General features: G+C 45.2%; 1 protein-coding gene across 2 annotated transcripts in view; it reads left to right on the top strand.

The window, feature by feature from the left end:
• The first annotated feature begins 3698 nt into the window (after nucleotides 1-3698).
• MPZL1 (myelin protein zero like 1) overlaps nucleotides 3699-13772 on the top strand; it is a 45520-nt gene continuing 35446 nt past the window's right edge. For both annotated transcript variants that reach the window (XM_069760587.1, XM_069760586.1), the window contains exon 1: nucleotides 3699-3828. In XM_069760587.1, the coding sequence (XP_069616688.1) occupies nucleotides 3759-3828 (70 nt within the window). In that variant the 5' untranslated portion in view covers nucleotides 3699-3758. The remainder of the gene's footprint in view (nucleotides 3829-13772) is intronic.

The following is a 13772-nucleotide window of genomic DNA, read 5'->3' as shown; positions in this document are numbered from 1 at the left end:
TACACCCTCTGCATCCCAGAGCTCCCAGCAAGCAAGAAAAAAACAAATAAGCAAGCTGGACAGAAAAAACAGCAAACAAAAATAACAAAAGCGGAACTTAGCTATGCAGAGCAGCAGGCCACAGGAACGATCCAGGAGGAAGCAAGTCCAATACTAGAACATTGACTGGAAGCCAGGATCAAAGCACTAGGTGGAGTTAAATAGAGCAGCACCTAACGACTTCACCACATCACCTGAGGAAGGAAACTCAGAAGCCGCAGTACCACTTTCCTCCACCAACGGAAGCTCACAGAGAGAATCAGCCGAAGTACCACTTGTGACCACAGGAGGGAGCTCTGCCACAGCATTCACAACAGCAGTCACTGTGTACATATATTGCATTACTGATCCTGAGTTACATCCTGTATTATAATCCAGAGCTGCACTCACTATTCTGCTGGTGCAGTCACTCTGTATATACATTACATTACTGATCCTGAGTTAAATCCTGTATTATAATCCAGAGCTGCACTCACTATTCTGCTGGTGCAGTCACTGTGTACATACATTACATTACTGATCCTGAGTTACATCCTGCATTATACCCCAGAGCTGCACTCACTATTCTGCTGGTGCAGTCACTCTGTACATACATTACATTACTGAACCTGAGTTACATCCTGTATTATACTCCAGAGCTGCACTCTCTATTCTGCTGGTGCAGTCACTGTGTACATACATTACTGATCCTGAGTTACATCCTGTATTATACCCCAGAGCTGCACTCACTATTCTGCTGGTGCAGTCACTGTGTACATACATTACATTACTGATCCTGAGTTACATCCTGTATTATACTCCAGAGCTGCACTCACTGTTCTGCTGGTGCAGTCACTGTGTACATACATTACATTACTGATCCTGAGTTACATCCTGTATTATACTCCAGAGCTGCACTCACTATTCTGCTGGTGCAGTCACTGTGTACATACATTACATTCCTGATCCTGAGTTACATCCTGTATTATACTCCAGAGCTGCACTCACTATTCTGCAGGCATTAGAGACAACATCTGAGACAACACTACTAAGGGTAAGTTCACACAGGCCGTTTTTTAATGCTAATTTTCAGCTGCTTTTTACAGTACCAGCAAAGCCTATGAGATTTTCTGCACACACATTGGTTTTTTGTGTCATCAGAATTTTGTGCTTTGCTGCGTTTTTTGGACATAGGGAATGTCACTACTTTCAGCGTTTTTTCCACCCATTGACTTGAATGGATGGTGAAAAAAATGCTGCAAATACGCAGGTTGACTTTTCTTGCAGAGTATTTGCTGTAGAAATCTCAAGGACAGGCGGATGTGACGTCACACTCGGCTCTGCTACATCTAGATGGCAGGTTGCATGATGCGTCCATACAGCCCGTCATCCAGCAGAGCGGACCCCAACCCCATTCACTTGAATGGGGGTCCGACAATACAGTGTTTGACACGCTGTCATATGCATGGCAGAACGGCAAACACGGCCTCTGATCGGAGGTGAAATCATCCCCCCAGTCAGAGCCGCGGTTCCCCCACTGTCAGAAGACAGCAGGAGCGCTCAGCTGTGATCGGAGCTATAAACTTCACCTCCAATCACTGCTGTCAGATGATGGGACTACTGCTCCCATCATCTGTCACCTACAGCCGCTAATTACAGTGACAGCAGGAACGGCGGATGGGAGTTTTCATCTACTACTCCTGCACTATAAATAATAAAAAAAAAATGTGTGGGTTCCCCCCTACTTTTGATAACCAGCCAGACAAAACTCACAGCTGGGGGCTGCAACCCCCAGCTATCAGCTTCAGCAAGGCTATTTATCAAGAACATAGGGGTCCTCGCGCTTTTTCTTTTTAATTTAAAAAAAAAAGGGCGCGGGGTCCCCCCTATTTTTGACAACCAGCCTTGCTAAAGCTCACAACTGGGGGCTGATATTCTCAGGCTGGTAAGGGGCCATTGATATAGTCCCCCCCCCAGCCTAAAAACAGCCTGCAGCTGCCCAGAAAAGGCACATCTATTAGATGCACCAATTCTGGTGCTTTTCTCACTTGCCCTGTAGCCATGGCAAGTGGGGTAATGAGGGGTTAATGTCACCTTGCTATTGTAAGGTGACATTAAGCCCGGCTTAGTAATGGAGAGGCATCAATAAGACACCTATTCTTTACTAAACCTATAGTAATTAAAGGGTTAAATAAACACACACACATGCAGAGAAAGTCTTTTAATGAAATAAAACACCACAGTTTTACCATTTTATTATTTTCCAATTCCAAAGCGAAGCCCTCGATCTCCTGAAATAAAAATAAAATAATAAACCAACACAAATACTCCCTGATCCGTCGTAGTCCGATATAACGAGTGTCCCACGCAGTATCTGGAGGAGATCAAGCTGCTAAAGCGACTGGGGAATGGATGAGGCGGAGCGGGCACAGGCCCAGGAACTAGCGGTGACGTCACCGAGCCTGCGCTCCCTCACTGCCTGACCGCAGGTGACCTACCAGGCGGAAGTTGGTTTCTTATTTGGCAATTTTTTTTTGTCTTTTTTTTATAGGTTTAACCACAAAAAATAATCATCACAATAATAACACACAATGCAGCGAGGCGCCCTGATGGGAAGACACTTAACAGCTACAAAAACAATAAAACTGGCACAAAAATGGGCATCAAAGAGCGTTGAAGAAAGGGTTAAACGACATTGGGCCGCTGATCTCACACTGCAGACATATAGAACAGGGCGCCCCACAGCAAACCCAGGACCCTCCAGCCTGGCCACAATGGGTTCTGGGCATCAGAACTGGCACCAAAGTGGGCAGAGAGCTGATTTTCACAGATTTGAATAAGTAACTGGTGTTTTTATGGGCTAAAAGGGAACCTGTCACCAGAACCCATTGGGGCCGGGCTGGAGGGTCCTGGGTTTGCTGTGGGGCGCCCTGTTCTATAGGTCTGCAGTGTCAGATCAGCGGCCGAAACGCATTTAACCCTTTCTTCAACGCTCTTTGATGCCCATTCTGTAGCTGCTTTTCAGTGTGTTCACATCAGGCCCCTCGCTGCATTGTGTGTTATTATTGTGATGATTATTATTCGTTGTTAAACCTATAAAAAAAACAGAAAAGAAAAAACTGCCGAATAAGAAACCAACTTCATCCTCTGAGGTCGGAAAATGCCGGGGAAGAGGACACCGCAGGTAATGTAGCTATTCTTTCAATCTATCTATTCTAGCTACAGGAAATTGTTTTTTTTTTTTCTCTGTGTGCACTCAACTTTATTGGCATGCACAAAGTGAAAAACGCATGAAAAACGCACCTAAACCTGCGTGTTTTTTTTTTTTTTTGCCACAACTTCTTTCCTTTCAAGATGATCAGATTGTGCTGTAGGGAGAAAAAAAAAAAAAGCAAAACCGTCCAATGTGAACTTTACCCTAACACCGGGTGACGGTCGCATCTTGCTGCTCCCGCCGCCGCGGCGTCACTCCGAAACCGGAAGTCAAAATCACAGCAGGTTTCGCTCCTCCTACTGGTCTGTAACCCCTCCTAAATGACGTCGCCTTAAACCAACCAATCAACGCCTCCCATGCTGCAGCCAATCAAACTCGGCTTTTTCTTCCTTTGATGAACATTCCTCGCGACCAATCGGATTCGCCAATGCTGACCTGAGGGGCGTTTTCCTGGCCAATGGGGAGTCTTCTCGGTGCGAAGAGGGCGGGTCTCCGACATTGGCAGTGAAGTGGCCGTCCTGAGGCAATGGCTGCGGTTCGGGTGTCGGTCTCTCGGTGCGGGCGGTGTTTTCTGCTGGTCGCGGTGCTGTGTGCGGGTGAGTGACGCCGCTCTGCTCCTCCTAATGGCGGCCCCAGTCAGTGCTGCGGCTGAGGTAATATGGCCACCTTTGTCGGGCTGCCGTGACTGGGGCTGCACCTGAGGAGATCTCGTGCCTTTTTCGTGTTCACCCTGTAAATCATGTCTGTGGCCCCTGGTGACGGAGCTTATTGTGGCCCCTGGGGGCTCATTAATTCTGCCTGAAGTCCGGGCTGCTTATCTCACTGACACATCTGGGTGCTGCTGCTGTAACAAACCCTCAGCTGTGAGAAGAACCGCTGTTAGAATTGGGGGGGGGGGGAGGGAATAATATTTCTATTTCCTGCCAGCAAGCAGAGATCTTCAGCCTGGTCAGAAAATGACACACCTGACCTGGGAGGATTTGCGCCAAATTTATTTACACGGGACAAGGTCTTGATTTGATAGAAAAACTTGAGATGTGAAGACCACACCCACTTGTCAATTATGACAAACACAAAAAAAGAAGAAGCTATTTTATGCTTAGAATAAAAGGCTCGGGAAAAGTCTATTAAAAAAACAGTATAAATTTCCGCAATGCGATATTATATTTTTTTTAATGTTTTTGCACCTGATGGGACTGTGATGTTTACTCTGACGCATTCATCTGGTCACGTGACCAGGTGTGATAGTTCTGCCGCCACGCTGTCCTTGGGCTGGACGTTATCAGTGGTATTAGTCTGCAGATCGTGCTGCGTGATCCTCTGCTCTGCATCTGGCAGGACTCCAGTGCTGCGCTCTACATAGATTTTTTAGGGTATGTGCACACGTCCGGATTTTTAGCGGTTTTTTTTTTTTTTTTGCGGAATTTCGCCATAAAAAACGCTATAAATCCGCTAAAAAAAAAAAAAAGCTAACATTATGCATCCTATCATTTAGAATGCATTCCGCATTTTTTGTGCATATGTTAGCGTTTTTTTTCTGCAAAAAAAAAACGCATACCGCAAAAAAATCCGGACATGCTCTATCTTTTTGCGGATTTTCTGCGGATTTCCTATCAAAATGGACATTCCGGAAAAATCCGCAAAAAATCCGTGCAAAAAACGTGTCAAAAACACGCAAATTCCGCGTGAAAAAAAGCATGTGGATTTCTGGCAGAATTCTCCGGATTTTGTCAGGAAAAAATCCTGACGTGTGCACATACCCTTAATGTTTTTGCACCTGATGGGACTATGATGTTTACTCTGGCGCATGCCTCTGGTCACGTGACCAGGTGTGATAGTTCTGCCGCCACGCTGTCCTTGGGCTGGACGTTATCAGTGGTATTAGTCTGCAGATCGTGCTGCGTGATCTTCTGCTCTGCATCTGTCAGGACTCCAGCGCTGCACTCTACTTTTTTTATTTTTAGGGTATGTGCACACGTCAGTATTTCTTGCAGAAATTTTCCTGACAAAAACCGGACATTTCTGCCAGAAATCCACATGCGCTTTTACCGCGATTTTGATGCGTTTTTTGTGAGTTTTTTTTCCCAAATGCATAGAATTGGGCATTTAGGAAATAGCGACCACAATATTGTGCAGTTTCACCTATCTTTCACTAGGGGGACTTGTCAGGGAGTCACAAAAACACTGAACTTTAGGAAGGCAAAGTTTGAACAGCTTAGAGATGCCCTTAATCTGGTAGACTGGGACAATATCCTCAGAAATGAGAATACAGATAATAAATGGGAAATGTTTAAGAACATCCTAAATAGGCAGTGTAAGCGGTTTATACCTTGTGGGAATAAAAGGACTAGAAATAGGAAAAACCCAATGTGGCTAAACAAAGAAGTAAGACAGGCAATTAACAGTAAAAAGAAAGCATTTGCACTACTAAAGCAGGATGGCACCATTGAAGCTCTAAAAAACTATAGGGAGAAAAATACTTTATCTAAAAAACTAATTAAAGCTGCCAAAAAGGAAACAGAGAAGCACATTGCTAAGGAGAGTAAAACTAATCCCAAACTGTTCTTCAACTATATCAATAGTAAAAGAATAAAAACTGAAAATGTAGGCCCCTTAAAAAATAGTGAGGAAAGAATGGTTGTAGATGACGAGGAAAAAGCTAACATATTAAACACCTTCTTCTCCACGGTATTCACGGAGGAAAATGAAATGCTAGGTGAAATCCCAAGAAACAATGAAAACCCTATATTAAGGGTCACCAATCTAACCCAAGAAGAGGTGCGAAACCGGCTAAATAAGATTAAAATAGATAAATCTCCGGGTCCGGATGGCATACACCCACGAGTACTAAGAGAACTAAGTAATGTAATAGATAAACCATTATTTCTTATTTTTAGTGACTCTATAGCGACGGGGTCTGTTCCGCAGGACTGGCGCATAGCAAATGTGGTGCCAATATTCAAAAAGGGCTCTAAAAGTGAACCTGGAAATTATAGGCCAGTAAGTCTAACCTCTATTGTTGGTAAAATATTTGAAGGGTTTCTGAGGGATGTTATTCTGGATTATCTCAATGAGAATAACTGTTTAACTCCATATCAGCATGGGTTTATGAGAAATCGCTCCTGTCAAACCAATCTAATCAGTTTTTATGAAGAGGTAAGCTATAGACTGGACCACGGTGAGTCATTGGACGTGGTATATCTCGATTTTTCCAAAGCGTTTGATACCGTGCCGCACAAGAGGTTGGTACACAAAATGAGAATGCTTGGTCTGGGGGAAAATGTGTGTAAATGGGTTAGTAACTGGCTTAGTGATAGAAAGCAGAGGGTGGTTATAAATGGTATAGTCTCTAACTGGGTCGCTGTGACCAGTGGGGTACCGCAGGGGTCAGTATTGGGACCTGTTCTCTTCAACATATTCATTAATGATCTGGTAGAAGGTTTACACAGTAAAATATCGATATTTGCAGATGATACAAAACTATGTAAAGCAGTTAATACAAGAGAAGATAGTATTCTGCTACAGATGGATCTGGATAAGTTGGAAACTTGGGCTGAAAGGTGGCAGATGAGGTTTAACAATGATAAATGTAAGGTTATACACATGGGAAGAGGGAATCAATATCACCATTACACACTGAACGGGAAACCACTGGGTAAATCTGACAGGGAGAAGGACTTGGGGATCCTAGTTAATGATAAACTTACCTGGAGCAGCCAGTGCCAGGCAGCAGCTGCCAAGGCAAACAGGATCATGGGGTGCATTAAAAGAGGTCTGGATACACATGATGAGAGCATTATACTGCCTCTGTACAAATCCCTAGTTAGACCGCACATGGAGTACTGTGTCCAGTTTTGGGCACCGGTGCTCAGGAAGGATATAATGGAACTAGAGAGAGTACAAAGGAGGGCAACAAAATTAATAAAGGGGATGGGAGAACTACAATACCCAGATAGATTAGCGAAATTAGGATTATTTAGTCTAGAAAAAAAGCCGGATTACGTACCGGTAATGCTCTTTTAATGAGTCCACGACAGCACCCCACATGAGAGAGAGGGATCCGCCCATAGGAACAGGAAACCTACAGAATAAAAGGAGGCGGTCCCCTCTCCTCCTCAGTTTAGTTACAGAGTATAAAAAGGGGAACCGCAAAAGTGTTAGTATTCATTCTTATTCAGTCACATAAATTTCTTAACTCTATACAACCATTATTTGTGACCTTAAAGGAAAGAGCTGTGCATAATTTAGGGAGGGTAATACATGGGTGCTGTCGTGGACTCATTAAAAGAGCATTACCGGTACGTAATCCGGCTTTTTACCCTTCGCCACGACAGCACCCCACATGAGAGATTTTCAGAGAGTCATTATTTGGGTGGGATTACTGTATTAAGAACAGCTCTACCAAAGGTCAGATCAGAAGACGTGGACAGATCAAGTCTATAATGGTTGTAGAAGGTAGAAGGTGTAGACCAAGTTGCAGCCTTACATATTAAATGGATCGGTACATCTGCTTGTTCCGCCCAGGAGGAAGCCATGGCTCGTGTTGAGTGCGCTTTTATACCCACTGGAGGAATCTCGCCTTTTGACGTATAGGCCAAGCAGATAGCCTCTCTGATCCACCGAGATATGGTAGCTCTCGTGACCCCATGTCCTTTCTTGTGGCCCTGAAAGGAGATAAACAGAGCCCTACTCTCCCTCCATGTCTGACACCTTTCTATATAAGTCAGGATGGCTCTTCTGACATCTAAGGTGTGGAACTTATGATGTTCTGGAGTTACAGGTGAATCAAAAAAGGAAGGGAGAAATATTTCTTGTGACCTGTGGTAGGTGGACGCTACCTTAGGGAGGTATGAGGGGTCTGGTTTCAGGACTATCCGATCATGAAATATCAGTAAGAAAGGTGGGTCTACTGATAGGGCCTGGATGTCACTAACCCGTCTAGCTGAGGTTAGGGCTACTAGTAAGGCTACTTTATATGTTAGGATTTTTAAAGGTATTGAATCTAATGGTTCAAATGGAGAGCTTGTTAAGGCCTCTAATACTAGATTTAAATCCCACGGAGGTAGACGGGGAATATGGACCGGTTTACTACGTTCACAAGATTTTATGAATCTGGAGATCCACCTATTAGCTGCTATATTGCATCCATATAGGGCTCCTAATGCCGAGACCTGAACTCTTAAGGTATTTACAGATAGTCCTAACTCTCGGCCTTTTTGCAAGAACTCTAGGATAGGTGTGAGTGGAACTTGCTTAGTGAACGGTACCGTGTAGAAGTCTAAAAATTTATTCCATACCCTACTATATATTAGGGTGGTAGATCTTTTCCTGCTCAATAAGAGGGTGTTTACTAGTTCTGTTGAGAACCCTCTGGAACTTAATAGTTGCCTCTCAAATTCCACGCCGTCAAGTGAAGACCTTTCACTTGCGGGTGGAAAAAGGGGCCTTGGTACAGCAGCTCCTTGTCTGATGGGAGGATCCAAGGATCGCATAGGCACATGGTCTGGAGACAAGAGAACCATGGTCTTTTCGGCCAGAATGGTGCAATGAGGATTACTCTTGCCTGTTCCCTCCTGATCTTTCTGATCACTAGAGGAATCAGAGACATTGGAGGAAAGGCATATGCCAGTCTGAACCGCCAAGGATGGTGGAGAGAGTCCAACATATCTGGGTGATCCCTGGTGTTCAGGGAAGCGAACCTTTGTACTTGCCGGTTGTCTCTTGTGGCAAATAGGTCGATTTGTGGTATCCCCCATGCTTCTGTTATCCTTCTGAATATGGATTTGTTTAAGGTCCATTCTCCTTGACGCAACTCGTTTCTGCTGAGGTAGTCTGCCCTGATGTTCTCTACACCTTTGATGTGCAGGGCTGTTAAGGATGTTAGATGAGCCTCTGCCAGCTGAAAGATGTTTGCAGCTATGGTCATCAGACTTCCTGACTTTGTACCACCCTGACGGTTCAAGTATGCCACTGCGGTGGAATTGTCTGAGTAAATTCTTACATTTGTTCCATGAATCTGCGGAAGAAAATGATATAAGGCACATTCTATTGCTTTTAACTCCTTCCAGTTGGAGGAACATATTAATTCTGTCTGATCCCAAGTATTTTGGGCCAGATTGTCTTCCATATGTGCTCCCCACCCAATAGGGCTGGCGTCGGTGGTAATTATTTTAGACGGGTCTATTATCCATGGCACACCCCGTGATAGGTGGTCCATGTCTAGCCACCAGGATAGCGATTCTAAGACATTACTGGAAAGAGTTATTCTACTTTCTAAATAACCGTCTTTCCCCTGAGCCGACAATACTTCGTACTGCAATTGACGGGTATGGAATTGTGCCCAAGGTACAGCAGGGATACATGATGATAATGACCCCAGTAAGGACATGGCCTTTCTTAGTGTCATGTAGGGTTTGCGTATTGCGTCTGATACCTTTGATTGTATAGTCAACCTCTTTGACTGAGGAAGAAAGCATTTCTGACTTACGGAGTCTAGCTGGATTCCTAGAAATGTCTGAACGGTTTCTGGATTCAGCCGAGATTTTTCGAAGTTGACGATCCAACCTAACTCCTGTAGGGACGAGATCGTATTAGATAAACGAGTTTTACATTGAAGTGCAGAGCTTCCTACCACTAGAAAGTCATCTAGGTAGGGTATTATCAAGGTATCTCGTTGGCGTAGATGAGCCATCACTTCTAGTATCACCTTAGTGAAGACGCGGGGAGCCATAGAAAGCCCAAATGGCATTGCAACATATTGAAAGTGACGAACCTTTCCCTCCAGGGTGACTGCTACCCTTAGGTACTGCTGATGTTCGGCATGTATGGGAAGATGGTAATAGGCGTCCTTTAAGTCTATTCCGGCCATGACACACCTAGGGAATAAGAGTTTTATGGTAGAACTAATGGATTCCATTTTGAAGGTATGATTACGCAGGAAAGAATTTAATTTTTTAAGATTTATGATGGTTCTAAATGAACCATCTGGTTTATTAATCAGGAATAAAGGGGAGTAGAACCCTTTCCCTTTTTGATCCTGGGGAACTTCAATCAGGACTTTCTTAGATAGAAGAGATAGGATCTCTATTTCTAGAGCCCTCTGTTGGTCCTGACCTTTTGGAGATGTTATTATGAAGGAATCCCAAGGGATTCGATCAAATTCTAATTTAAGGCCGTATTGCACAATGTCCAGAATCCACTGGCTGGATGTTATCTGTCCCCATTGGGGAAGAAAAAATTTTAATCTGCCGCCTACTTCCTGGTTAGCGGTATTTACGTCTCGGATTATGGGACCCGCTAAAAAAGGCACCTTTTTGCTTTGGGTCCTTCGACTCCCATCGCTCTCTTTGTTCAAGCGGCTTGTTCCTAGTAAAGGGGCGTCTCCTGAAGGCTCTCCTGTAGGATGGAAGATACTGGTTAGGGAAGCCTTTCTTCCTTTCACCTGCTTTATTCAGGAGTTCATCCAGCGTCTTCCCAAAAAGGAACTCACCCTGACAGGGAATCGCACAAAGTTTTGCTTTAGCTTGTGCGTCCCCCTTCCAATTCTTTAGCCAGAGTGCACGCCGGGCTGTGTTGACTAGGCCGGCTGACCTGGCTGCAAGACGTAGCGAGTCCACTGAGGCATCAGCTAGGAATGCTACTGCTTCTTTAATTTGAGGCAATTTCAGCAGGATAGATTCCCTCGAAGTTTTGCCTCTAATCTGTTCCTCCAATTGCTCCGTCCATACTAGTAGAGATCTTGCAGTACAGGTACTAGATATGGCGGGCCTGAACGCCCCCGTATTGACTTCCCATGACCTCTTTAGTAAAGCTTCTGCTTTACGGTCCAGCGGGTCTGTTAGGACCCCTGAATCCTCCACTGGTAGGACCGACTGTTTGGTTGTGGAGGCTACCGCAGCATCAACTTTTGGCACCTTTGACCAGGTGTTTAGGTCTTCATCGCTGAAGGGATAGCGCCTTTTAGAGGATGATGGTAAAAACCCTCTATTCTGCTTGTCCCACTCCTTTTTGACAATATCTTTGATGGTTTGTATGACGGGGAAGGACCTACGTTTCTTCTGTCCTAACCCCGCAAACATTATGTCCTGTGCTGATTTCTTTTCTTTCCCATCTGGGCACCCCATCGTGCTCCTGACAGATTTTATTAAATTGTCCACATTACTGTTGGGAAGACAAAGTCCCCCTTCAGTCTCGGATGAGCTCGGCTGAGATCCCTCTTCGTCTGAAGAAATACATACACCCTCTGACTCCGAACTAACCGGAGACCGGGACCTGCTAGGCTGACGGGTACTGGCGCTACTTGTCTGCGCCAAACCCTGCATCTCTTCTCGGATAATAGCTCTGACATCTGAGGGAGTCATGATATTTTCCTGCCGTAGAGTTTGCATGATACACTCTGCACACAGTTTTTTGGCATAATCATCCGGGAGGGGCTGCGTACATAAAGCACACTCTTTATGCTTAGATTTGTGTGTCCTTTTCTTAGTCTAGAGGAAGGATACAGGAGGAACATATATCAGCATATAGGAAGAGACTCTTTCAAAAACTCACCCAGTGAAGCTGACAGGTACCGGTTCTGGAGGCGGAATTCGTTTGGTGGTAGAACTCTTCTCTGGAGGTCGGCCACCACTCTTTGTGCTGCTCCTCGTGCTTCTCTCCCTGCTGGGAGAGCGCTGTTGCACTGCGGGCAGGTGCGCTTCGTCGGCCGGTGAAGCCATTTCACACACACCGGCCCGACGCTAGCGCTGCATTTTTAAACTTGCCGCCCATTCTCCTGCCTCCCCGGACCAACCCGGAAGTGCTCCCGCGACTTCCGGGTTAGACGCGCCGCTCTCACCACCATGCGGCCGCCAGAGGCTATTAAGCCGGCCGCTGCAGCGCGCGCGTCCTCACAGTGCCGGCCGGACCTACGGTGACCGGACCCGGACCGTGGATGTTTGGCCAGACGAGGGGGGAGGCTGCAAGCAGGGGCTCCCCCGCCGCTGCTTCTGGTACCGCAGCCCCTGCCGTTCCCACAGAAACCGACGCAGGCGGGTGCATGGCCCAGGGATCCTCTTCATCTGTAGGTAAGCCGGGTCCCTGTAGGAACAGGAAACCTAAACTGAGGAGGAGAGGGGACCGCCTCCTTTTATTCTGTAGGTTTCCTGTTCCTATGGGCGGATCCCTCTCTCTCATGTGGGGTGCTGTCGTGGCGAAGGGTAAAAGACGACTGAGGGGCGATCTAATAACCATGTATAAGTATATAAGGGGACAATACAAATATCTCGCTGAGGATCTGTTTATACCAAGGAAGGTGACGGGCACAAGGGGGCATTCTTTGCGTCTGGAGGAGAGAAGGTTTTTCCACCAACATAGAAGAGGATTCTTTACTGTTAGGGCAGTGAGAATCTGGAATTGCTTGCCTGAGGAGGTGGTGATGGCGAACTCAGTCGAGGGGTTCAAGAGAGGCCTGGATGTCTTCCTGGAGCAGAACAATATTGTATCATACAATTATTAGGTTCTGTAGAAGGACGTAGATCTGGGTATTTATTATGATGGAATATAGGCTGAACTGGATGGACAAATGTCTTTTTTCGGCCTTACTAACTATGTTACTATGTTACTATGTTAATTGCTGGAAAAACACAGAAAATCCGCAAAAATAATGAACATGCTCCTTTTTTTACCGCGATGCGTTTTTTTTGCGGAATAAAACGCATCCATGTGCACAAAACATGCAGAATGCATTCTAAATGATAGAATGCATAATGTTTTTTCGTGTTTTTTTCACGCTAAAAACGCTATAAAAGTGAGTTTTTATAGCGTTTTTAGCGTGAAAAAAACGCGAAAAAAACCTGAACGTGTGCACATGGCCTCAAGGTCATATTTTGGTTTTAGCCAGGGGTTACTTTGAAGAGAATGTCCAGCAGAGCTGTTGCATCCTGTCTGCTCCTCTATGTCGGCCGCTCTCTCCTTATTTTCCTTTGCTGCAGCACCTTCAGCCAGGTTGGAGTGTCAGGAGTTGGATCCACACCGATTATAGCGGTGTGAATTGACGCAGAGGGCCCTAGTACAGCAACCTGTGATGTGTGTATGCATGTCGTGGTGCTACAAAACCAAAAGAGGCGCCAAGGATATTCCAGGGGTCACGTAATATTGACCAGGGTCCTGCTCATCTAATATTCATGACCCGTCCTAAGGAAACATAAATAATATTGTAAGTTGTGAGAAAAAAAAATCTGAATCAAAAATTATTATTTTTTTTTTCAGCTTTTGTATCAAATTTCTTCCCATTTTTTTGTTTTTGCAGCAGTATGAACAGCGATGCAGTTTTCTGAAGGAAATAAATAGGAGGGTACTTGGAGGAGATTGGAAGTTGACTTTGTGGATTTTGAAGCAGAATCTGTGTCAAAAACCTTGCGCCGGGGAGGGGGAGAGTCATTTTTGAAAGGGTTATTTATTTTCTTCTGGATTTGTGGATTTTTTTTTTTTTTTGATTTATTAACAATAGTCTGCGTCAGGGGTCCCCAACTCCAGGCCTCGAGGGCCGCCAACAGTGCAG

The sequence above is a fragment of the Ranitomeya imitator genome, chromosome 3 (genome assembly GCF_032444005.1).
Source record: "Ranitomeya imitator isolate aRanImi1 chromosome 3, aRanImi1.pri, whole genome shotgun sequence".
Lineage (NCBI taxonomy): Eukaryota > Metazoa > Chordata > Amphibia > Anura > Dendrobatidae > Ranitomeya > Ranitomeya imitator.
The sequence above is the reverse complement of the archived record's forward strand: the minus strand, read 5'-3'. Positions and strand labels throughout refer to the sequence as shown.